Source organism: Dipodomys merriami, unplaced genomic scaffold (genome assembly GCF_024711535.1).
Source record: "Dipodomys merriami isolate MVZ:Mamm:240054 unplaced genomic scaffold, mDipMer1.0.p SCAF_106, whole genome shotgun sequence".
NCBI classification, from domain to species: Eukaryota; Metazoa; Chordata; class Mammalia; order Rodentia; family Heteromyidae; genus Dipodomys; species Dipodomys merriami.
Window position 1 is genome coordinate 2,605,097 of NW_027202338.1, and position 23,639 is coordinate 2,628,735.

General features: G+C 56.0%; 1 protein-coding gene across 1 annotated transcript; it reads right to left on the reverse strand.

Annotated features, from left to right (window-relative positions):
* Positions 1-425: 425 nt before the first annotated feature.
* On the reverse strand, positions 426-15,960 carry LOC138813783 (nonsense-mediated mRNA decay factor SMG9). Its single transcript, XM_070002207.1, has 14 exons — positions 15,677-15,960; positions 12,061-12,217; positions 11,073-11,147; positions 10,720-10,981; positions 10,529-10,626; positions 7,868-7,980; positions 7,126-7,237; positions 5,749-5,844; positions 5,385-5,470; positions 3,123-3,229; positions 2,541-2,648; positions 2,324-2,452; positions 2,028-2,172; positions 426-799 (listed from the first exon to the last, which is right to left on the reverse strand). Exons 2-14 carry the CDS (start codon positions 12,208-12,210, stop codon positions 721-723), a joined length of 1,560 nt encoding a protein of 519 aa, XP_069858308.1. The 5' UTR covers positions 12,211-12,217; positions 15,677-15,960; the 3' UTR covers positions 426-720.
* Between the last annotated feature and the right edge of the window lie 7,679 nt (positions 15,961-23,639).

Genomic DNA, 23,639 nt, shown 5'->3' on the forward strand with positions numbered 1-23,639 from the left:
CTCCGTGCCAGGACAGCACAGGCCTGTTGCCAAGATGAGAAGTCACAGCTCACCGGCTTCAGTGCTTCAGTGGCAATGTTTTCTGGAGCTTGTAAGATGGGACAAGAGGCTGGGGGGGGGGGGAGGAGGCGGGGGGGGGAAGGGCGGAGAGCTCTGCGCAGCATCTGACCTGACAGGTAGTTCTAGCTGCACCCGAGGCTGGATTTGGGGTGTTGAAGTTGAGCTGGGCAGGCTCTGCCTGGATACTGGTGGGAAGGGGGTTCAGTTCCCATGGGGACGGGGGAGGGGAGGGAGGAGGACTCCATCCCATTTCCCAGGATGCGACTGCATGTTGAGTGTGAGGAAAGGCGCACGAACAGGCTTGCACAACTGTGTTTATTTGCACTACAAGATGGTTCCCCTCCCCCCCCCCCAGCTCAGAGCTGTCCATCCGCCTCATCTCCAGAGCCGGCCGGGCCTCCCCTGTCAGGCCCAGGCCACTCCCCTGCTGCCCCCATGGGGCTCAGGGTGGGCTGCTCCACCCAGGCTGGGGTGCGATGTCTCCAGTCACTCCCTGAGCAGCCGACCCCTCCCCCCGGGCCCTCCGATCTTCTCTGGGCAGGGGCGTCGCCACCCCTGGCCCATCTGGCCACCTCGCCGCTGCTCTGTCCACGTGCACTGCTCCCTGGCCGTCCACCGGGGACCCCCCCGTGCGTCCCCACACCGCGTCCTCCCTGGGTCTCAGGCCAGCAGGCGGCTGTACTCTGCCAGGGCGGAGGACTTCTTCACCCCGTCCCAGATGCGGGCGGCGTAGTGGAACCTGCGAGAAGCCAGGGGTGATCAGGATGAACTGGACCACCCGGGACCCACGCATGCCCAGCACAGGCCCCAGGGGAGTGGGAAACTGAGGCCCATGTCCAATCCAGCATGACTCGGTTGCCTGGAAGCCCCTGACACAGGGACACACAGATGCTTATCTGAAGGTGCCAGGTGTACACATGGACCCCAAGCCACACCTGGAGGCCATGTCCCCCACAAACACCTAGTGTGCCTCCCGCACCCCGCCCCAGCTCAGCCCCCGGAAGCCGCATGGCCCCGCTTCCCAATCTTCCTCCTCCTCCTCGGAGGCGTCCAGGATCCACTTGCTCTGGGCCCCAGACACGGATGCCCAGTGGCACAGGGGGCTGGGGTGGGCGCAGGGGAGGGGGGAGGGGGAGGATTATGAGGGACGCAGAGCTGACTGCAGCTCCCGTGCAGCTCTGCCATCCAGAATGAGAAACCGACCTTCACACTTCACCAGGCGTCTTGGGCCTGCTCCCAGCTAAGTGGCACCTAACGGTGTGAAGGTGGGTGACTTTGCTGTGACATTTTCTTGGAGCCTAACTTTCCCCTAGAAACATCTGATGACCTAGAGTGCTGGCTCCTCAGGACTGGAAGTGCTGGGGGCAGTCGGTTGTCTGCAGGATAGGGGCCTGTGGGACAACAGCCAGCTCCACTGTTCCAGAAAGTTCCAGAAAGGTAAGGTCAGTTACACAAAGTCCTCCTTATGCAGACTCTTACTTTTTTTTTTTTTGTCAGTCATGGGGCTTGAGCTCTGGGCCTGGGTGCTATCACTCAGCTCTTCAGCTCAAGACTAGCACTCTACCACTTGGGCCACAGCACCACTTCCGGTTTTCTGGTGGTTTACTGGGGATAAGAGTCTCACAGACTTTCCTGCCCCGGCTTGCTTTGAACCAAGATTCTCAGATTTCAGCCTCCTGAGTACCTAGGATTACAGGCGTGAGCCACCAGCACTTAGTGCTGGTTTCTTTTGGTGGTTTGTTTTTGTTTTTGTTTTCTTTTCCCCCAGTCCTGAGGTTTGAACACAGGGCCTGGGTGCTGCCCCTGGACTTTTTTTTTTTTTTTTTCCAAGGGTAGCAGTCTACCATTTGAGCCACAACACCACTTCTGGCTTTTTCTGTGTATGTGGTAACTGAGGAATCGAACCCAGGGCTTCATGCATGCTAGGCAAGCACTCTACCACTGAGCCACCTTCCCAGCCCTCTTACCAGTTCTTCTCGGTGAGGATGGTGTGGGACAGCTGTGGCCGAGCCATGGACATCACCTGACTCCGGAGCTTGCTCACCAAGGACTGGAAACTGGGGTGGCCCCGGTACCCAGGCAGCAGGGAGAAAAGTGGGCTGGAACCAGGTCCTGGAAAATTGGGGTGTGCACCTCTGAGTTCAGCCCTAAGCCAGCTCTTCGGAACTCTGAAACACGCCCCCAGGAAAGGGCCCCCAAACGCCCTGGGGACAGGCCCACCCCTCCCACCACGGCCCAGCTGCCCCGGAGGGAGTGAGGGCACCTGCTCGGGGCGGGTTCTCGCTCTCCGCCTCGCTGTCCATGAAAGGCACAAGGAACAGGTTGACCTCGGAGTCCAGGAAGTCGGGCGGCAGTCCCGGGAAGACGTTGCATTGGAGCATGGACAGGGTCCCTGCGGGAGGATGTGGTCAGCTTGCCAGTGCTGGGGCTGAGGGGTGGGGGGATGGGGGGGCAGGGCATGGGGGGGGATGTGGGCTCACCCTTGTACCGCAGGTGGGAGTGGGCCATGAGCTGGTCGATCATCAGGTGCATCTGGCGCAGCTTCCGGGGGCAGAAGTCCTCCCGACGAGCCTTGTTCTGCAGAAAGACTGGGGGGTGGGGGGGGGAGAAGGGGGGGAGGCTGCAGGTATGAGGCTGGCCTTTCCTTTACCCTGGGGGTGGGGAGATGACCCAGGGGCAAGGCCTGGTTTCTGCAGGAGTCCCGGTGCCGCAGGCTGGGGGATGGGGGTGGTGGGAGGGGAGAGGAGCAAAGGTGGGGAGGGGAGGTCCTAAAAAAGCACTTGGCACAAGAATAGCAGAGAAGGTAGGGCCAGGAGGAGAAACCCGCTAGGCCACCCCAACACCCACTCCCCTGTCAGTAGCCTATACTACAGGCAGGACCAGCAACAGGCAGACATGGTCATGTCCCCTTCTGTGCAGGGACCTGCACCTAGACTTGATGGATGGAACTGGACTGCTCCTCCCCTCCCCAACGCTCCAAAATGCTCCTTCCAGGCTCCCACTCCCTGTGCCCCCCATTCCTCCCTCCCTCCTGCCCCTTCTGGTTCCGAAACAGCTCCTACCCAGGTGTGGGTAGTACTCAGTGCCTTCCTCGGAGCCCGCGGAGCTGCTGGATTCATGGCTGGGCGACGGGGTAGAGGGCTTTACCATCTCCGCCGTTTGCAGGAATCTGGGGTGCAAAAGAGTGGGTGATACTGGGGCACTGTGGCCCCTGCCACCCCCCCCCAGCCCAGATAGGCACCTCACACAATGTTGAGAGGTCAAGTACAGCAACCCCCAGAGCAATGCTGGACCAATGAGAACTGTGTGAAACTTTTTTTTGTTGATGGTTGTGGGGCTTGAACTCTGGGCCTGGGCGCTGTTCCTGAGCTCTTCTGCTCAAGGGGAGCACTCTACCACTTGAGCCACAGCGCCACTTCCAGTTTTCTGGTGGTTCATTGGAGATAAGTCTCATGGACTTTCCTGCCTGGGGCTGGCTTTGAACTGGCATCCTCAGATCTCAGGCTCTTGAGTAGCTAGGATTGTAGGTTTGTGCCAGCAGTGCCTGCCTCGCTCTGGGTGAAAGTGTAAAAGTTCTAAGATCATTTACCAGCCCCTCCCTCCCCGTTTTTTTCTTCTAAAAGAAAATGAGTGGGTGTGGTGGCATGGCCTCTTGTGGTCCCATTTACTTGGGAGGGTAAAGGTGGGAGGATGCCTGAGTTCGAGGCTAGCCTAGGTCTCAAAAGAAACAAAAACAAGTTTAAAGTTTTCAAACGGTTGCAGGTTCCCAGCAGGTTGTTTCCGTGCACCCCTTTGCCCTCCGTGCACAGCCCCCAGCCCTGCAAGCAGCATCCCCACGGGGTGCTCGGCTTACAACAGTTGTAACAGTTGCCTGCAACAATGTTTCCCCACACCCACAGCTGCCATCAGGGCTCTGTGGTTCTGGCTGGGGACACGGGACCGGATGGTTCTTACCAAAGGTGTGACTGGGAGGTCACAGCACCCCAGCATAAACTTCCCTCTCTTTCCTCCCTTGACCACAACCCCTCAACGTACCACCTTCTCTCCAGCCCTGACCACGCCCCCTGCCATGCCCCGCCCCTCACTTAGCCCTGACCACACCCCCTTCAGCCCAACTCTGGCCCCGCCTCCTCGCTGTGCCTCACCTCACCCTTCTAACCCAGGACTCACCCCTCACCATGCCCCGCCCATTCTCCCCAGCTTTAGCCTGACCCAGCTTATAACTGCACCTTCACCATGCCCCGCCCTCCCCAGCTCTGGCCCCACCCCTAGCCAGGCCCCGCCCCCGCCCCTCGCGGTGAACCACCCTTCCAGCCCCGGACACGCCCCTCGCCCCGCCTCCGCAGCCCTGGCTCTGTCACTCAGGTGGAATGGCGGGCGCAGCCTGCCACTTGGCCTGGTGTTTCAGAGCTCGGGGGCTTTGTTCCCCTCGGCACTGCGTGGTACCCCACCCCAGTCTCAGGTACCAGGTCCCCTGCCCAACCACCCAGTCAAAGACGTTTATGGGGCTTCCATAATGGGGCCGTCACGAACAAAGCTGCTGTAAGTACCCACGCTCACGTCTCCGCAAGCGGGATCGGTTTATGCAAGAAGGAAACAAGCAGAGCCGGCCGGGATGCGGGTGGACCTGCGCGCGCATGCGCACATGTGCACATGCGCTCACGCATGGACACACACACACATGCATTCACACGCACACACTGCAGCATGACACCCTCCGGGTCCAGGGGCCACCTGGCTCAAAATCAAGGCTCTTCCCGGGGCCTCCCCAGCTCATCCCCCACCTGTTTTCTTTACCCCTCTTCGCAGCACCCCGCGTGCACACTCAGACCCGGTACCCTTGCCATGTGGACGATCCTGGATCCTGGTGTGTGCGTGGCGGTAGGCCATGGTCAGGTCACCTAAACCCCCAGCCCCTCCCTCGCTGCCACCACTTCCACTGTCACCACACACAGGAAGCCACACTGCCGGCTGCTCTCTGCTGAGCAACCTGTGCATTGTCCCCACGTCCCACACAACAGTTCTGATGACCAAGAACCTGCAGCCAACGATGCCCCAGCCAGCCAGGGCTAGGATTCAAACCTAGGGCCAGCTGACTTATGCGGTATCTACTTCCTAACCTCAGCTTGTCCTCTCTCCCTCCCTCCCTCCCTCCCTTCCTTCCTCCCTTTTTCCCTCCATCCCCCACTCCCCTTCCTCCTCCTTTTCCTGGGCCCGGGCCTCATTTCATTTCCTGCTTGCCCAGAGGGTCCTGGAGACTCCCCCCCCTCCCCTCTCCCCCCCTCCCCTTCCCTCCCCCCCCCCCCCCCCCCCCCGCCCCTCACCTGTACAGACTGAGGTCTGTGAACCAGTCCTGGACCACAATCACCACATGGCAGACAGTGAAGAGGAAGGCAGCGATCTGCAGGGACTGCGGCGTGGCAGGAGGGAGGGTAGAGTTGGGGGGTGGCCCTGCCCAGACTGGGGACTCTGATGGCAGGACTCAGCCAGGGGCAGCAGCAGGACCAGGCCTCAGCCCTCTGTGGGCGCTGCGTGCTGGCCTCTCGTGGCCCTCTGGGGACCAGTGGGGCAGAGGACGCGAGGCGTGATGTGGCACTGGCAGGGAAAGCCCCTCCCACCTGGGCCCTCCCTCCAGCCCTTGGGGTACCCTGGTGCCCAGCTCCCCACCACAGCCTAGAACCCCCTCACCTGCATCTCAACGTAGGTGTGGGGAAGGTTGTACTCGGGGGGCAGCTTGCGGTCGTTGTTGATGAGGTGGTCCAGGATGGAGGGGCTCAGGATGGGCTGGAGGGAGCAAGGGGCTGAAGGTCACTCAGTGAAGGGAATGGCCCGGGTCAGCAAGGGCCCCGTGCTGAAGACAAGTCCAGGTCCTCTGCGGCCAGACCAGGCCAGAAACGGTGCCGGACACAAGGAAGCCTCTCAAAACCCTTCTGCTTTTCATTGTTCTTCTTGGGGTCTCAATACATTTACCCTTGGGCTGGGAAGGTGGCTCAGTGATAGAGTGCTTGCCTAGCATACACGAAGCCCTGGGTTCCATTCCTCAGTACCACATACACAGAAAAAGCTGGGAGTGGTGCTGTGGCTCAAGTGGTAGAGCGCTAGCCTTGAGCACAGGGATAGTGCCTAGGCTCTGAGTTCAAGCCTCAGATCTGGCTTAATAAATAAATTTATCCTTCACTGGAGGGCTCCACAGCCCTTAAAGATGCTTTGTGATGTCTCTTGTTTCATAAGCTTTCAAAGCTTTGCTATGATAATTATTTAGGTCAAAAATAGTTGGCTGCTGGGAGTTGGTGGCTCACGCCTATCATTCTAGGTACTCAGGAGGCTGAGATCTGAGGATCATGGTTCAAAGCCAGCCTAGGCAGGAAAGTCCGTGAGACTCGTATCTCCAAAGAACCACTCAGAAACTGGAAGTGGTGCTGTGGCTCAAGTGGTAGAGTGCTCACCTTGGGCTGAAGAGCTGAGGGAGAATGTCCAGAGTTCAAGCCCCAGGACAACACACATGCACGCACGCACACACATACACACACACACACACACACACACACACACACACACACACACACACACACACACACACACACACACACACCACTAATTGTATTAGTGGGAAGCTTGTGAGGATTTCTAAAGGTCATGGGGCACAGAAAATCACACATGCACGCACGCACACACACACACACACACACACACACACACACACACACACACACACACCACTAATTGTATTAGTGGGAAGCTTGTGAGGATTTCTAAAGGTCATGGGGCACAGAAAATCACACATGCACGCACGCACACACACACACACACACACACACACACACACACACACACACACACACACACACACACACACACACCACTAATTGTATTAGTGGGAAGCTTGTGAGGATTTCTAAAGGTCATGGGGCACAGAAAATCACCAGCTAGCGTCTGAGGAGGGAAAACCTGGCAAGGAGAGACCTGCCCTGCCCAGGGCGCCCCACATGTTTGGAGGACCCCTCAAGGTTCTGACTTAGGATGCTCCCGGACGGGCCGCGGTGGGGGGGGGGGGGCGGCTGGCACCTGTGTGTCCAGGAACACGATCCGCTCCTGTGTGATGAAGAAGTCGATGCCGCTGGTCTGGTTGCCCCCTCGTTCCTTCATCTCAGCACTCTGGGCCCGGAACACGTAGGCCCTGTGGAGGGAGGGGGGCAGGGGGGACCTGAGAGTGGTTCCTGACCTCTGCTGCCCGAAGGCTGGAGAGGAGAGAGGAGTGGGGTCCTGGCTTGCCCATGTGGCCTCCCTAAGGGACCTGTGCCCGGGAGCTACTTTACACCCCACACTTCACTCCTGCCACTCAGCCATCAGAGCCCGGCCAGGGAGGTGCTTAAGAGCGGGAGGCAAATAGAATTTGTGTGTACCCTGTTTCTGGGGCTTGAACTTGGGGCCTGGCCGCTGTCCTTGACCTTTTTCCCTCAAGGCTGGCACTCTACTACTTGTCCCACAACCCCACTTCTGGCTTTTGTAGTTTATTTATTTATTTTGTGGTTAGTTGGAGATAAGAGTCTCCCAGACTTTCCTGCCCTGGCTGACTTCAAAACACAATCCTCAGATCTCAGCATCCTGGATTACAGGCATGCACAACCAGTGCTCCTATTTTCTATATCTCCCCCTCCCCCCCTCCCCCCATCCTCCTCCAGTAACCATCAGAGCCAGAAGCCTTTGGCAATAGCAATCACAATGCTCAGGCCTCCTGAGCTGCTCCCCCCCCCCCCACGGGGTCCTGCCTCCCCCTGGCCTCCCCCCACACCCTGTACCCCCTCACCTCTGGTCTTCCTCTGGGGTGTTGCCTGACAACAGGGACATCACCATGGACTTGCCTGTCCCCTGGAGACCCAGGACGCCGACCACTAGCATGTCGGTGTGATCCAGCAGATACTGTGGGTGGGGGAGACGAGGGGACCATGACCCTCACAGCCAGGGGCTAGGGTCAGGGTGATGGGGGGCAGCAGGGGAGTGTGTGCCTTGTCCACCTGCTTTATTAGATAGTAAAGACAAATGTCCACGGACTCAAGCCCTCATTTGTAAAGAGGGAATATTCTGGCCCAAGCTAGGAAAGAGGATGCTGTGCTCCAGAATCTGTGGGACAAGAGAGGATGAGGAGGGACAGAGGAGGGGGACAAAGGGGACAAGGAGCAGGAGGTCGGCGGAGGGGACCATGATGATTGTGGGAATCAATGAGCGGGCATAGAGAAGTGGGCAGACTCCAAGAAGACAGGCCTGGGAAAAGAAGGGTCCCAGGGCAGCCGCCTGGCAGGCCCCCCCCTACTCCAGGTGTCGGGGCACAGGGACAGAGCCAGCCAAGGAGAGTGCTGAGCACATCCAAGCCCCACCTGGGGCTCTGAAGAGCCTTTTGGCCTCTGAGTCACCTGCACTGCTGCCAGCCACCACCAGGGGGCGGACAAGACACACCTCCAGGCTATTGGCTCCACTCAGTATCAACAGAACTTTAATAATGATGATGATGATAATAATAATCAGAGGCATGACCAAGCATGGCAGGTGGTTGTGCACCTGCCGAACAAGCTTGAGGCCAGCCTAAATTCGGGTGGGCAACTATCTCACTTGGATTTTTGTTGTTGTTGGTCATGGGGCTTGAACTTAAAAGGCCTGGGCACTGTCCCTAATATATTTTGCTCAAGGCTAGCGCTCTACCACTCTGAGCCACAGAGCCAATTCCAATTTTCTGGAGGTTAAGTGGAGATAAGAGTCTCATGGAGGGCTGGGAAGGTGGCTCAGTGGTAGAGCACTTGCCTTGCATGCTCGAGGCCCTGGGTTCGATTCCTCAGCACCACATAAAAAAAAAAAAAAGCCGGAAGTGGCACTGTGGCTCAAGTGGTAGAGCGCTAGCCTTGAGCTGAAGAGCTGAGGGACAGTGCCCAGGCCCAGAGTTCAGGCCCCACGACCGGACCCAAAAAAAAAAAAAAAAAAAAAAAGAGTCTCATGGACTCAGGAGGCTGAGATCTGAGGATCACGGTTCAAAGCCAGCCTGGGCAGATGAGACCCTGAGACTCCTATCTCCAATAAACCACCAGAAAACCGGAAGTGGCGCTGTAGCTCAAGTGGTAGAGCACTTGCCTTGAGCTGAAGAGCTGAGGGACAGCGCCCAGGCCCAGAGTTCAAGCCCCACTACCGACCAAAAAAAAAAAAAAAGTCTCATAGACTTTCCTGTCCTGGCTGGCTCTGAACTGTGATCCTCAGATCTCAGCCTCCTGAGTAGCTAGGATGACAAGATGTGAGCCACCAGTGTCCGGTTCCAGATTTTTTTTTTTTTTGGGTCCGGTCATGGTGCCTGAACTCTGGGCCTGGGCGCTGTCCCTCAGCTCTTCAGCTCAAGGCTAGCGCTCTACCACTTGAGCCACAGCGCCACTTCTGGTTTTTTTCTTTTTGCTTACGTGGTGCTGAGGAATCAAACCCAGGGCCTCATGCATGCAAGGCAAGCGCTCTACCACTGAGCCACCTTCCCAGCCCTGGTTCCGGATTTTTTAAGCCCTTAGTTGATATGAACACAGAGCCAGTGGGGTAGGCAATTTGAGGGGTGGCATGCTGTCCTGGTTAGGTTAGGCCACACTTCCAGGAAGAAAAAGCAGGATGAGGAGGCAAGCGGGCTGCTCCAAGAAGGACAGGGGAAGCGGGGAGCCCCTGCCAAGGGATGGTTTGGGGTAGGGGTGGGGGTCCACAGAGCATCTGGGATGGGAGGGAGAGCACCTTCTTTGCTTTCTTTCTCTCTTTTTTTTTGGGGGGGGGGTCCAGTCATGGGGCCTGAACTCTGGGCCTGGGCGCTGTCCCTCAGCTCTTCAGCTCAAGGTGCTCTACCACTTGAGCCACAGCGCCACTTCTGGCTTTTGTTTTTCTGCTTATGTGGTGCTGAGGAATTGAACCCAGGGCCTCATGCCTGCAAGGCAAGTGCTCTACCACTGAGCCACCTTCCCTGCTCCTCATTTTTTTTTTTTTGCCAATCCTGGGGCTTGAACTCAAGGGCCTGCCACCGCCCCTGAGCTTCTTTTGCTCAAGGCTAGCACTCACCACTTGAGCCACAGCGCCACTTATGACCTTTTCTGTGTACATGGTACTGAGGAATTGAACCTAGGGCTTTATGCATGCTAGACAAGCACTCTACCACTGAGCCACCTTCCCAGCCGCCCTCTCCCCTCTCCCCCCCGACCCCACCACTTTTTTTTGCTGTTTTAATTTTGGATAGGGCCTTGCTATGTAGCCTGGAACTTGCGGTTCTCCTGGATCTCCCTCCCACACACCGGGATTACAGGCATGCACCACTATGCCCGGCTGTGAGAACTCTCAGCAGCATGGAAGTGTTTCAACAAGCAGCACAGCTCGGCTTATTCATGGGGGGGGGCGCTCTCCTTTCAGCAGAGCAGCAGGCAGGGTGGGGGACAGGACGTTGGGGGGACAGGGGAGCCGGTACCTCGATGGCACTGTCGCACCAGTTCATCTGGTCATCCACCAGCTTGATGCTGTGCTTCATGCGCTCAGGGGGCAGCAGTTTGGCCTGGCCCACGACAGCTGTGGGGAGAGCAGGAGACAGGGCTGTGGTGAGGATCTGTGTGGGGTGGGGTGGGGGGCTTCCAGCCCGGCCCCGCGTGGCCCCCCACTCACGGTCCATGGCGGTGGGGGCGGCCGTGCCCATGCCGCGGTTCTGGATCTGGTACACAGGCTGCGTGGGTCTCTGCCCCTCCTTCTCTCCCTTGGGTGGCGCTGGGGCGGCGGCGGGGGGTGGGGCAGCGCCCTCAGGGGTGGGGGCGCCCGTGGTGGGGGGCCCCTTCCCCTCATCCCGGGCCTTCATGAGCACGATGGGCTTCTCCAGGGGGGCAGGGGCGGGGGGCAAGGCGGGGGCTGCGGGTGGGGGCGGCTGCTTGGACTGTGGGGGAGAGAAAGGGGTGGTGATGGGGAGGTCCCCCCTGCGCCCCGCCCCCTCCTCCCGCACCCCCTGTCCTCAGGGGTCCGCTCACCCGCTCTGCGGGGGGCTTGGACAGGATGATGGGCGTCTTCTGCATTAGGGCCGCGCTCGAGTCCTCACTGGCGTCCTGTGTGGAGGGAGGACAGTCACTCTGCGCCCCCCTCTCCCCCCCGACTGCATGCCGGGCTCCCCACCCAGCTTCCCATGGGTCATTGCGGCCCTCCCGCCGGACATGGACACAGAGAGGCTCTGGCGCTCTGCAGGGTCACACAGCCAATGTGCCAGAGCTGGGAAGTGACCTATGGGAAAGGGGGGTAGCGGGGGACACACGGGGTTTCCCCACCCGGGACACCTGAACTCAGGGCTCGGTCCCTGAGCCCCATTTTGCTCAAAGCTAGCACTCTACTACTTTGGAAGTGTCACGGCTCTGGGACGAGGGGGAGAAAGGGGGTCCTGGGCCGGTGCTGGGCAGTTTGCAGAGGGGTTAAAGGTAATGGGGGGGGGTGTAGGAAGATGAGAAATGGTCGCATTTGTGCTACGGCCTCAAAAGGAGGCACCGGCGAGGGGCCAGCCCCTGTGACCCATTCCTCGTGTTTGTATTTTCACCCCTCAAAAAGGGGCCCGGATGTTAAGGCGCATCTGCCTTGCCCAGCATCTCTGATGTAGGGCAACGTTCTAGAGAAGAACTGGAGGCACAGCTGGGCATGGTTGTGCATACCTGTAATCCCAGACTGCTGGGTTGGAGGCCAAGCCAAGCTACATAGCACTCCTTGGGGTGGGCATGGCTCAGACGACAGAGAGCCGGCCTCGCATGGTTCCTGGCTCAACACCGAATCCTGTAACCCTAGCTCACGCCTGCCAGGAGATCTGGGGAGGCTGAGATCTGAGGATCTCGGTTCAAAGCCAGGCCAGGCGGGAAGGTCCGTGAGACTCTTCGGGCCAATGAACTTCCAAGAACAGCTCCCAGGTGCACCCCGTCTCAGCGGCTGGCTAAACAGATTGTGTGGGACACAATGGGGACAGGAAAGGGGCATGCTTACCCGCCTCTCTCTCTCCCACGGTGCAAGGTAGTCTCTCTCGCGACCGCCAGGCCCAGAGAGATTCTGGGGGCCGATGGAGCCTGGATCCTTCCACCGCCGCCGCCGCTCCATCCCGTAGAGCCCTGGCTGACTGTGCCCCGACTCCGACATGGCTCTCCTAGGGACCAGAAGCGGGGTCAGGGAGGGGGGCCTCTGGCTCCACTCAGCTCACCCAGACCCAGGCTCTTTCAGTCAAGGCTACAGCGGCTGTTCTGATTGGCTATCCCCGTCACAGGTGGCGGCGGGGCTAGGAAACCTACCATCCCACATTCAGAACCTGGTTTGGTTGTTTTTTTTTTTTTTCTGTGTGCTGGTCCTGGGACTTGAACTCAGATCCTGGGTGCTGTCCTTTTGTGATCAAGGTTGGTGTTCTACCACTTGAGCCACAGTTCCACCTCTAGCTTTTGGTGGTTCATTGGAGATTAGGGTCTCAGGGACTTTTCTGCCGAGGCTGGCTTTGAACCATGATTCTCAGATCTCAGCCTCCTGAGTAGCTAGGATGATAGGTGTGAGCCACTGGTGTCTGGCTCTGGTCACAATCTATTCCCCATGCTCCACCCTCCTCGAACTCCATGTTTCACTTCAAATATCTCCCTACCCAGCTGGGCTCTTATCTCCAATGAAGCGACAAAATCTAGAAATGGAGCTTGTGGCTCAAGTGGTAGAGCACCAGCCTTGAGTGGAGAAAGCTCAGAGACAGTACCTAGGCCCTGAGGTTATATCCAAGTACTGGCACAAAAATAAAAGTCTCATCACCCGTACATAAGGTATTTGGTGATCTGTGGCTGCTTAATAATGTTCAGAGATCCCTGGGGGGAGCTCCCAGGTGTCTGTGCCCCCTTCTAGAAGGGTCCTTGAGCGCTAATTTACTCACTGACAACCTAGTGGCAGCCAACCTCCAGTGAGCTCAGGCCTATGGGCCACATCTGCTCTTTCCTCTGTTTACCCAGATTACAAGGGGGGGGGGCACCTGGCCACGCCCCCTCCCTCCAAAGGCAGAGGCAAAAAGTGGAGATGGAGACAGCATGGCCTGCAGAGCCTACAGTAATGACGGGGCCCTTGCAGCAAATCCGCTGACTACAGATCGGCCCCCAGGGACCCCTCCATATGGGAATTCCCATCTCATGACCTGTGACCTCTCCCCCACCCACACACTGGGTTGGAGATGGCCTTCAGACACAGACAGAGGAGCCCAAGGTGGGAGCATTGGCCGGTGCTTGTGGACGATGACTCATTCCACACTTAAATGGCTGTTTGCGTCTGGTTGGAGCTAGGGACTCCTTTCCCTGCAATTAAGTGTCTGTTCACCTTCTCTTGACTGCGTAAGTGTCCATTTACACACCCAAGAGGATCCCCTTCCCTGGCCGTGAATGCTCCTTGCCACAAGTTTCTGTGATCACTCTCAAGATCTCGGTCTATAGCTGGGCACTGGTGGCTCACACCTGTAATCCTAGCTACTCAGGAGGCTGAGATCTGAGGATTGCGGTTCAAAGCCAGCCAGGGCAGGAAAGTCTGTGAGACTCTTATCTCCCATAAACCACTCGAAAACAGGAAGTGGCGCTGTGGCTCGAGTGGTAGAGCGCTCGCCTTGAGCTGAAGAGCTGAGGGACAGTGCCCAGGCCTAGAGTTCAAGCCCCACAACCAACAACAACAACAACAAAAAAGATCTTGGTCTAGTTAACAGCCCTGAAGGTAAGCATGTCACATGAATGTCACAGCCCACTGACAAGGCAATCTGGGGGCCCCTCAGGGCTGTTTCCCAGCTCCTTTGTGGGATGGCCTCCATGAAATTTACAAAGCCAGTCTATTTAAGTGTCTACAGTCTATTTAAGTGTCTATTTAAATCTAATTTACCCATTCTTTTTTTTTTTGGGGGGGGGGTCTGGTCATGGGGCCTGAACTCTAGGTCTGGGCGCTGTCCCTCAGCTCAAGGCTAGCACCCTACCACTTGAGCCACAGTGCCACTTCCGGCTTTTTCTTTTTGCTTCTGTGGTTCTGAGGAATCGAACCCAGGGCCTCAGGCATGCAAGGCAAGAGCTCTACCACTGAGCCACCTTCCCAGCCCCAAATTTACCCATTCTTTAAGGGAAGGAACTTCCTCAGAATATAAGCATCTTGGGCTGGGAAGGTGGCTCAGTGGTAGAGTGCTTGCCTTGCATGTATGAGGCCCTGGATTCGTTTCCTCAGCACCACAGAAGCAGAAAAAGCTGGAAGTGGCCCTGTGGCTCAAGTGGTAGAGCGCTAGCCTTGAGCTGAAGAGCTGAGGGACAGCGCCCAGGCCTAGAGTTCAAGCCCTACGAACAACAACAAAAAACAGAAGAGTATGAGCATCTCTTCACACACCCCCTTTTGCAAATCTTCCAGAAAATAAATGTTTGTAAATTGTAGTTGTTTTTCCCCTATCTGTCCTGGGGTTTGAACTCAGAGCCTGGGCGTTGTCCTTGACCTTTGTTGTTTGCTCAAGGCTGGTGTTCTACCACTTAAACCATTCTGGCTTTTTGGGTAAGAGTCTCATGGACTTTTCTGCTGGCTTTTCCAGGCTGGCTTCAATGAACCATGATCCTCCTATTTCAGCCTCTGGAGTAGCTAAGATGACAGGGTGGGAGGCTGTGCCTAGTTTATGTTTGTAAATTATCTGGAGACATTCTCAGTTCCCATGTTATTAATGCATAGCCTCTCGTCACACCCCAGCATTTAATAATCTACCGCTAATTTTTGTTTTGTTTTGTTTTTTTGCTGGTCATGGGGCCTGAACTCTGGGCCTGGGCGCTGTCCCTCAGCTCAAGGCTCAAGGCTAGTGCTCTACCACTTGAGCCACAGCGCCACTTCCGGCTTTTTTCTTTTTTGCTTATGTGGTACTGAGGAATCGAACCCAGGGCCTCATGCATGCAAGGCAAGCACTCTACCACTGAGCCACCTTCCCAGCCCTACCGCCAATTTTTCTCAGCACTCTAAACACAGAGGCTTCTGGGTGAAGGTGGGGGGGGGGGTGTTCCTACCCCTGGGAATCCACCATTCTAATTTCCGTGGACACACTGCCTGTGCAGGAAATTATTTTTCCAGGTGTGGGGCTTGAACTCAAGGCCTGGGTGCTGTTCCTAAGCTTCTTTTGCTCAAGGCGAGTGCTCTACCGCTTGAGCCACAGCACCACTTCGGGTTTTCTTGTGGTTTATTGGAGATAAGAGTCTCACGGAGTATCCAGCCTGGGCTGGCTTTGAACCGCGATCCTCGGATCTCAGCCTCCTGAGTAGCTGGGATGACAGGCGTGAGCCACCAGCGCCCAGCTGGTTGCTGTTTCTTGAGTGCAGAGACTTGCGGAGGGCTTGAGCGGCAATCTCTACAAATCTGTGAGCATCTCCCAGGATGGATTTGCACATTGTTTATATTTTTCCCAATCCAAGCTCCCGCCAAACAGACTTCACAGAACCTTACAGAAACCCTGCCCAAAGCTCAGCTCCTGTTGTCACCCCGCCCACCGCTAAACAGTCGGGGCGTGGCTTGGGGGGGGACGTGCCAATAGCCACGCCCCGCCCTCGACCACGCCCCCTCGCGCGCGCCTCTCCCCGGGGCTTCTTACCTAATGCCGGCGCTGATTGGTTTGCTGGGATACGACGCGCGCTCTCCCGCGATAGGAATGGAGAGGGGGCGGGGCGCTCCCACCAGGGCCCGCTGGCCAAGTAAACGGCGTCGGGGCAGATCAGGAGTGCGAAAGAGACAGAAAGAGCGGATCTCGACCACTACGGAACCGACCTTGGCGTCCCGGAAGCGACACCTAAGGAGGAGATTCCGCTTTCGGCCGAGTAGACATCAAGTCCTGGCTCCTGCGCATGCGCTGCGGCCTAGGCGCGCGAGAACCGTCTCTCCGGCCCCGCGGGAGCAGGCGCCGAGGAGGGCGGTCTTCGGGGCGCTTGCGCCTTTCGGAGCAGGGGGCGGGAGCGCGCCGCTGTGCGCAACGCGCATGCGCGGCGGCGGGGCGGGGCCCTGGAGATGACGTAGGCAGGCTGGAGTGAGCTTGGAGAAATTTCCATGTCCTGTACGGAGTGATGACTGAGGATTCAGGAATGGTTTAACCTGACCTGTGTCCTGGAAGGGGTCCCAGCCAGTGCTGGCAATCAGCCCGGGGTCAAATCACTTCGGGAAGGGAAACTATTGATCGACAGGGAGGGACCCTCCAATCGGAGGTCCAAGCGGGGCCTGAGGACCCCCTCCTGGGATGCATGTCCCCCCTCTTCTCCCTGGGACGCAAGGTTCCCCCTCCTCGCCCTTCGATCCAGGCCCCCCTTCCCTCCCTGGGATGCAAGGCCCCCCCTTTCCCCCTAGGATGCAAGACCCCCCCCTCTTCCCCCGGGATACAAGGTCCCCCCTCTTCCCACTGGGATGCAAGGCCCCCCCTCTTCCCCCTGGGATGCAAGTGCCCCCCCTTTCCCCTGAGATGCATGATTGGGCAGCCGAGGTGGGCTAGCCAGATCCCTAACTGATGAAGACACGCGTGCTGGGGCAACCCCACGTAATAAATCTCTTGAGTCTCGGGGAGGAGGGCGGCCAGTCAAAGGCGGGAAAATTCAAAACAGCTCCGAGGCACAGCCGTGCCGGGTGCGGCCTGAAGAGGGCGCGCGCGCGCAGCCCCGGGGCGGGGAGGTGGCGACCTAGCGCGATGCTAAGTAAGCCTTGTTGGTAATGGGAAATTCCCTGGTTTTCACTGGAAATCTCACCTATGTCTGTCGGGTCTCTCTGTCTGTCTGTCTGTCTCTCCTTCAGCTCAAGGCTAGCGCTCTACCACTTAGGACACAGTGCCACTTTTTCTCCTTATGTGGTGCTGAGGAATCGAACCCAGGACCTCATGCATGCAAGGCAAGCACTCTACCACTGAGCCACCTTCCCAGCCTTCTTTTTCTGTTTTTACAGTACAGGGGGATGGAACCCAGGGTATGGTTTGCATGCTGACAAGCAAGCACTCCAGCACTGAGATACATCCCCAGCCATTCCTGTGCCTTTTTTTAAAAACTGTACTTGAGACTGGGAAGGTGGTAGAGTGCTTGCCTAGCATTCAGGAAGCCCTGGGTTTGATTCCTCAGTACGACTTACACAGAAAAAGCTAGAAGTGGCACTGTGGCTCAAGTGGTAGAGTGCTAGCCTTGAGAAAAAGAAACTCAGGGACAGTGCTCAGGCCCTGAGTTCAAGCCCCAGGACTGGCCAAAAGAAAATTGTATTTGAACAAGTAAATACATACACATACTGATGGTTAAGGAACTCAAGGAGTGAACAGTAAAATTAAGGGCTCACCTGTGGTCCCCAACTTTTTTCATTTCCAAAGCACGGCTTCCACGTTTCCTCAGGAATTTCAGTTAGAGTTGTGAGAGCATTCTCCATTTTATCTGATTTGCGTTCCTCTGCCGTGGCTCGTCATCTGTTGCTAGTTGCACATCTGAACAGCCCTCAGAAGCTAAGGGGATTCCAATGACTTCAAAAGGAAAGCATCAGTGGCTCACACCTGTAATCTGGGCTACTCAGGTGGTTGAAATCTGAGGATCACAGCTCAAAGCCAGCGAGCGCAGGAAAACCAATGAAACTCTTTAATGAACCACCAGAAAACCAGAAGTGGCGCTGTGGCTAAAAGTGGTAAATCAGTAGCCTTGAGCAAAAGAGCTCAGGAACAGATTCCAGAGGTCAAGCCCCAGGACCTCCCCCCACCCACCCCCCCAAAAAAAAGGAAAAGAAAAGGAAGCCAGGTGCTGGTGGCTCACATTTGTAATCCTAGCTACTCAAGAAGGCTGAGATCTGAGGATCATGGTTCAAAGCCAGCCCAGGCAGGAAAGTTCAAGAGACTCTCATCTTCAATTCAGCACCAAAAAAAAGCCGGAAGGGAATCTGTGACTCAAGAACAGCACACAGACCCTGAGTTCAAGCCCCCAAGACTGGTACAAAATAATAATAAATAATGAAAAGAACAGACCTGTCATAGACCTTGGGCCCATTGTGAAGCAAGCTGTTTTCCCTGACCATGATAACCTCGCCGCCATTCCTCATTTATCAGATGCAGAACTATGTCTGCAAGCATAGGCCCCGCCGCCCCCCTCAGCCCAGCCCCACCCTGTGTCACTCCTGGGCGAGTTCACACTTCCCCTCAGTACTAGGCAGCTTGCCTAGTGGTGAGTCAGGAGGTCAAACACTTAGAGAGCAGCTTACATTAGCCACATGCCAGGCGGTGGTGAGGGCTCGCCCATCTCCTGGTGGACAGACATTTCCAGCTGTTCCTATAAACATCTGTTGCCATCAGAATACTTGCGCATCAGGTGGTGTGCCCAGGGCAGAGTCATTGCAGAAATTAGCCACTGAGTGTCTGCTCTAAGGCAGAGTTACCCAACCAAGGGGCCATGTACAAGGAGAATTTTATGAATGATTGCCACATGGTCCATTCATCTCTTTCTTAACTTCTCTGTTTTTCCTCATTCATTCATATGAATGAATGGGAGAGGTGTTGGCCGCCTGATGCAAATGTATAGCTGTACATTCAAGAGGCCCAGCGTATAACATCATGACTACTTTTCATAAATTGTAGCATATCTTACAGTTGCTAAGAGGGCTGGGCGCTGGTGGCTCATGCCTGTCATTGTAGCTACTCAAGAGGCTGAGATCTGAGGATCATGGTTCAAAGCCAGCCCCAGCAGAAAAGTCTCTGTGAGACTCTTATCTCCAATGAACCACCAGAAAACTGGAAGTGGCACTGAGGCTCAAGTGGTAGAACGCTTGCCTTGAGCTGAAGGGCTGAGGGACAGCGCCCAGGCCCAGAGTTCAGGCCCCATGACCGACAAACAAACAAAACCCAGCCTGGGTGGAATAGTCTCTGTGAGACTCTTACCTCCAATTAATTACTCAAAAACTGTAAGTGAAGCTGTGGCTCACAGTGGTAGAGTGGTAGCTTGAGCAAAAGAGCTCAGGAATAGCCCCCAGGCTCTGAGTGCAAGCCCCAAAACCAGAAAAATAAGTTAATTAATTAATTAAATTGCTACAAGAATTTTTTTTTTTTGGTATATGTGTGTATGCCATCCTGGGCTTGAACTCAGGGTCTGAACACTGTTTCTGATCTTTTTCACTCTACCACTTGAGCCACAGCTCCCCTCCCTACCCGATTTTTGCTAGTTCATTGGAGATCAGAGTCTCTCATGGACTTTCCTGCTTGGTCTGGCCTCGAACTGTGATCCTCAGCTCTCAGCCTCCTGAGCAGCAAGGATGACAGGCGTGAGCCACCAGCACCTGGCTTTAGTCAGAATAGATTTCGATGTTCTCACGCCACTGGCACATAGACAGGAGGTAGCGGTGCAGGGTGTGTGGTGGGAAGAACGTTCCCCTGGCTCAGTCAGCACTGCTGGACCTGCCCGGGCCGGGGGCTGGCAACTGAAGTGGGGATGCAGAGAAGGTTCTGGGCAGAGGTTCCCTCCATCTGTGGGCCCTGTGCTTTCTCCAGGTAGCCAGGGCGAAGACGGAGTGGAACGAGAGGCCTGGCAGATGGTGTGGGCTGCAGAGGTGACTGTTGTTCAGGGTGTGGGGAACCCCCACCTCAAATCCGGTGATAGAAGCAGTTGCAACAGGCAGTGGGAGAAAATGAAACTCAGCTTGTTGTTTGTTTAACTCTGGAGGACGCAGGTGCAGGCTGGGCGCAGGCACAGACGCAGGCGCTGGCACCGGTTAGGGTGTGGGCGGATGCGCAGGCCTGCACCTACCCCAGGTCTGTCAGGGGCGCCCTTTTTCACCATCTCTCAGGCTTCTGCTCAAATGTCTCCTCTCTGGCCACCTTCTTTGACACCTTTTATCTTGGTTTTCGTGTGTGTGTGTGTGTGTGTGTGTGTGTGTGTGTGTGTGTGCACATGCTCTCGAATCCTGGAGTTTGAACTCAGGGCCTGGGCACTATCCCTTAGCTTTTGTGCTCAAGGCTGGTGCTCGACCAGCTGAGGCACAGCTGTACTTCCGGCTTTTTGCTGTTCAATTGGAGCTAAGAGTCTCTGGACTTTCCTGCCTCAGCTGGTTTCAGTCCTCCAATCTCAGCCTCCTGCATAGCTGGGATTAGAGGCGTGAGCCACCACACCCGTGCCTGACTTAAATGTTACACATTCTTGAATCTTCCAGCCCTGACTCATATTAATTTATAACTTTTACCCCTGCGGGCAAACAGTATAAACTTCTGATTGTTCCGGAGGGAAATCTTTACAATGTAAACATGAGCTCACATCGGTCCTCACAGCCCTGGTGACTCAAAGTTGAAATTTCACCTCTTTCCCTGGCCTATAAATCTGTAAGTTTTTGTGTTTTGTTGTTGTTGTTGGTGGTGGTGGTCATGCAGCTTGAACTCTGGGCCTGGGCGCTGTCCCTCAGCTCTTCAGCTCAAGGCGAGCGCTCTACCACTTGAGCCACAGCGCCTCTTCCAGTTTTCTGGTGGTTAATTGGAGATAAGAGTCTCACGGACTTTCCTGCCCGGGCTGGCTTTGAACCTTGATCCTCAGATCTCAGCCTCCTGGGTAGCTATGATTACAGGTGTGAGCCGCTGCCACCCCACCTGTCTCCATGTTTGTCCCTAAAGAATCTTGTCCCTGTCCTCCCACTGTCCTGCTCCAGCCCTTCCGGCTGCCCTGGGTCCGGTGGGGCTCACCTGTAGTCCCGGTCACTGAGGAGGCTGGGCTCACGAGTTTGAGGCCAGACTGGAAAACATAGGGAGACCCTGTCCTCCAAAATATATTCCCTCACTCTCTCTCTCTCTTTCTCTGTCTCTGTCTCTGTCTCTGTCTCTGTCTCTCTCTCTCTCTCTCTCTCTCTCTCTCTCTCTCTCTCTCTCTCTCACACACACACACACACACACACACACACACACAGATTGTGTAGCCAGGCTGGCCTCCAACTCCCTATCCTCCTACCTCAGCCTCCCAAATGCTTCCATCACACACACGAGTTATTTTTCTAGAGAATTTAAGATGCCGGCTGAGATCCATGTACTAACTTTCCAGGGCCAGTTCAAACACCACATTATACAGCAGAGATAAGTAATATATTTATTTTCCTAAAAAAAAAAAAACAACAACAAACCCACACAAGGAAATAGCCAGGCATGGTAGCATGTGCCTATAATCCCAGCACTCAGGAGGTAGAGGCAGGAGGAGGCCAAGTTCAGGCTATCCTGGGCTACAAAGCCCTAGTACTGGTACACACACACACACACACACACACACATGAAAGAGAGAAAGAAAATGTATTCAGCTAGGCCCAGTGGTGCACACCTGTAATCCCAGCTACCCAGCCAGCCAGCCAGGGCAAATCAAAAGAGTACACTTCTAAAAAGTGAAGCCAAAAAAAAAAAAAGGACCAAGGATGTGGCTCAAGGGCTAGAGCACCTGCCTAGTAAATGCAAGGCCCTGCGTTCAAACCCAGAATCGCACACCACACTTGCAAAAAGGCAAAAAAAGATGTTAACGTTGTTGTTGTTGTTTTTTGCCAGTCCTGGGACTTGAACTCAGGGTCTGGGCACTCTCCCTGAGCTTCTTTTTGCTTAAGGCTAGCGCTCTACCACTTGAGCACAGCACCACTTCTGGCTTTTTCTGTGTATGTGGTACTGGGGAATTGAACCCAGGGCTTGATGCATGCTAGGCAAGCACTCTACCACTGAGCCACCTTCCCAGACCGATGTTAATGTTTTGGAAGCAGGCCTTGCACACAAAAGTGGTGAATGTGAACCTGCCTGGCAGGAGGGGGCACAGGCTGCAGCTGGGCCTGCTGGGACCCCATGGGCCTGGGAAGATGGAAAGCTGATAGACCGGTGGGGAGGGGCCGAGAAAGGAGGAGGAGGGGGGGGGAGGCTCTCATCTCTGCGGCTGGAGTTAATAACACGAGGCTGAAGGCTGCTAAACATGGGCAGGAGTGTTACTGCCACAAGAAAATAAGTGCTGGCGTGAGTGGGCGGGGCCTATGCTAATCAGCCGGGCTGGGCTGTGCCCACAGGTGTGCAATTGCAGAACCACAGCAGGTCCCCTGGGAGACAAGCAAGGCGGGGAGGGGAGGGGACCCTCACAGCCCGGGATGATCCCAGCTACGCAGGAGGCTCAGATCTGAGAATCATGATTCAAAGTCAGCCCAGGGAAGGGAAGGCCAGGAGACTCTCATCTCCAATGCACCAGCAGAAAAGCCCAAAATGGAGCCCTGGCTCATTTGTAGAACACTAGCCTTGAGTTAAAAAAAAAAAAAAAAGGAAAAAGCCAGGTGCCAGTGGCTCACGCCTGTCATCCTAGCTACTCAGGAGGCTGAGATCTGAGGATCACGGTTCAAAGCCAGCCTGGGCAGGAAAGTCCGTGAGACTCTTATCTCCAGTAAACCACCAGAAAACTGGGAGTGGTGCTGTGGCTCAAGTGGTAGAGCGCTTGCCTGGAGCTGAAGAGCTGAGGGACAGCACCCAGGCCCAGAGTTCAAGCCCCACGACCGACAGAGGAGAGAGAGAGAGAGAGAGAGAGAGAGAGAGAGAGAGAGAGAGAGAATGGTAGCTCATGCCTGTAGTCCCAGGACTCAGGAGGCAGAAGGCAGGGAAATCTCCAAGGTCAAACAAACTAAAAAGATAAATACATGTGCGCACGCGCGCACACACACACACACACACACACACACACACACACACACACACACACACACGAATCCACAGAGCCAGCTAAGCCTTGTAGCGAGTTGCTGGTCCCTGGCACAGGGGTCTGGGGTGGGAAGGGGCCCCCCGCCTGAGGTCCTTGGAAGGGAACAAGGAGAAACAGAGGCCAGGCCCCGCCCTGCCGCCCTGGAGGGCCGAATCCACCCTGTGTGAGCCCCCCAGGCCTCCCACGCCTGTCGTGGGCGTGAGGGAGACCCAGAAATAGGAGAAGGAACTGACAGCCGTGACTCATCTATCTGCAGCCGGTGCCTGGCACCGGGCCTCCAGCAAGCCCAGAATATTCCAGAACACTGTGCCTCCTCTAACTCATCCTGACCAGCTGAAACCAGCAGAGAAGGTTCTGGAATGTGGGGCCACCCCAGATAGTCAACATGTCCATGTAGTGACATTCACGGACGCCTGATGTCTGCCGGGCCTTTGGCCTTGAGCACTTCTATAAATCCTAACACCCCGGAGGCTGAGACAGGAGGACCGGAATCCAAGGCTAGGTGAGGCTACGTAGGGAGACTCTGTCAAGCCATCCAACCAAAACGAAGCCATAGTGACCAAAAATGACAATGCGGTAGTTAGCTGGGCGGAGGGACTTCCTTGTCTTCTTATGTAGCCCAGGCTGACCTTGACTTTACCTTGTTCCTACCTCAGCTTCCTGAGTGCTGGGATTACAGGCATGAACTACTCTGCTCAGTTTTCTTCTACCTCTTTGGTACGGCTTTGGGTGGGGGGCCTTACTCCCATTCCCGGCACTCAGTTTCCTCAGCTGTAAAATAGGATCCTCAGTGCCCATTTTTCCCCCTCCTTTTGTGAGATCATTTATATGAAGATGGAGCATCATTCCTGACCCAAGAAACTTGATTGGTGGCGGGGA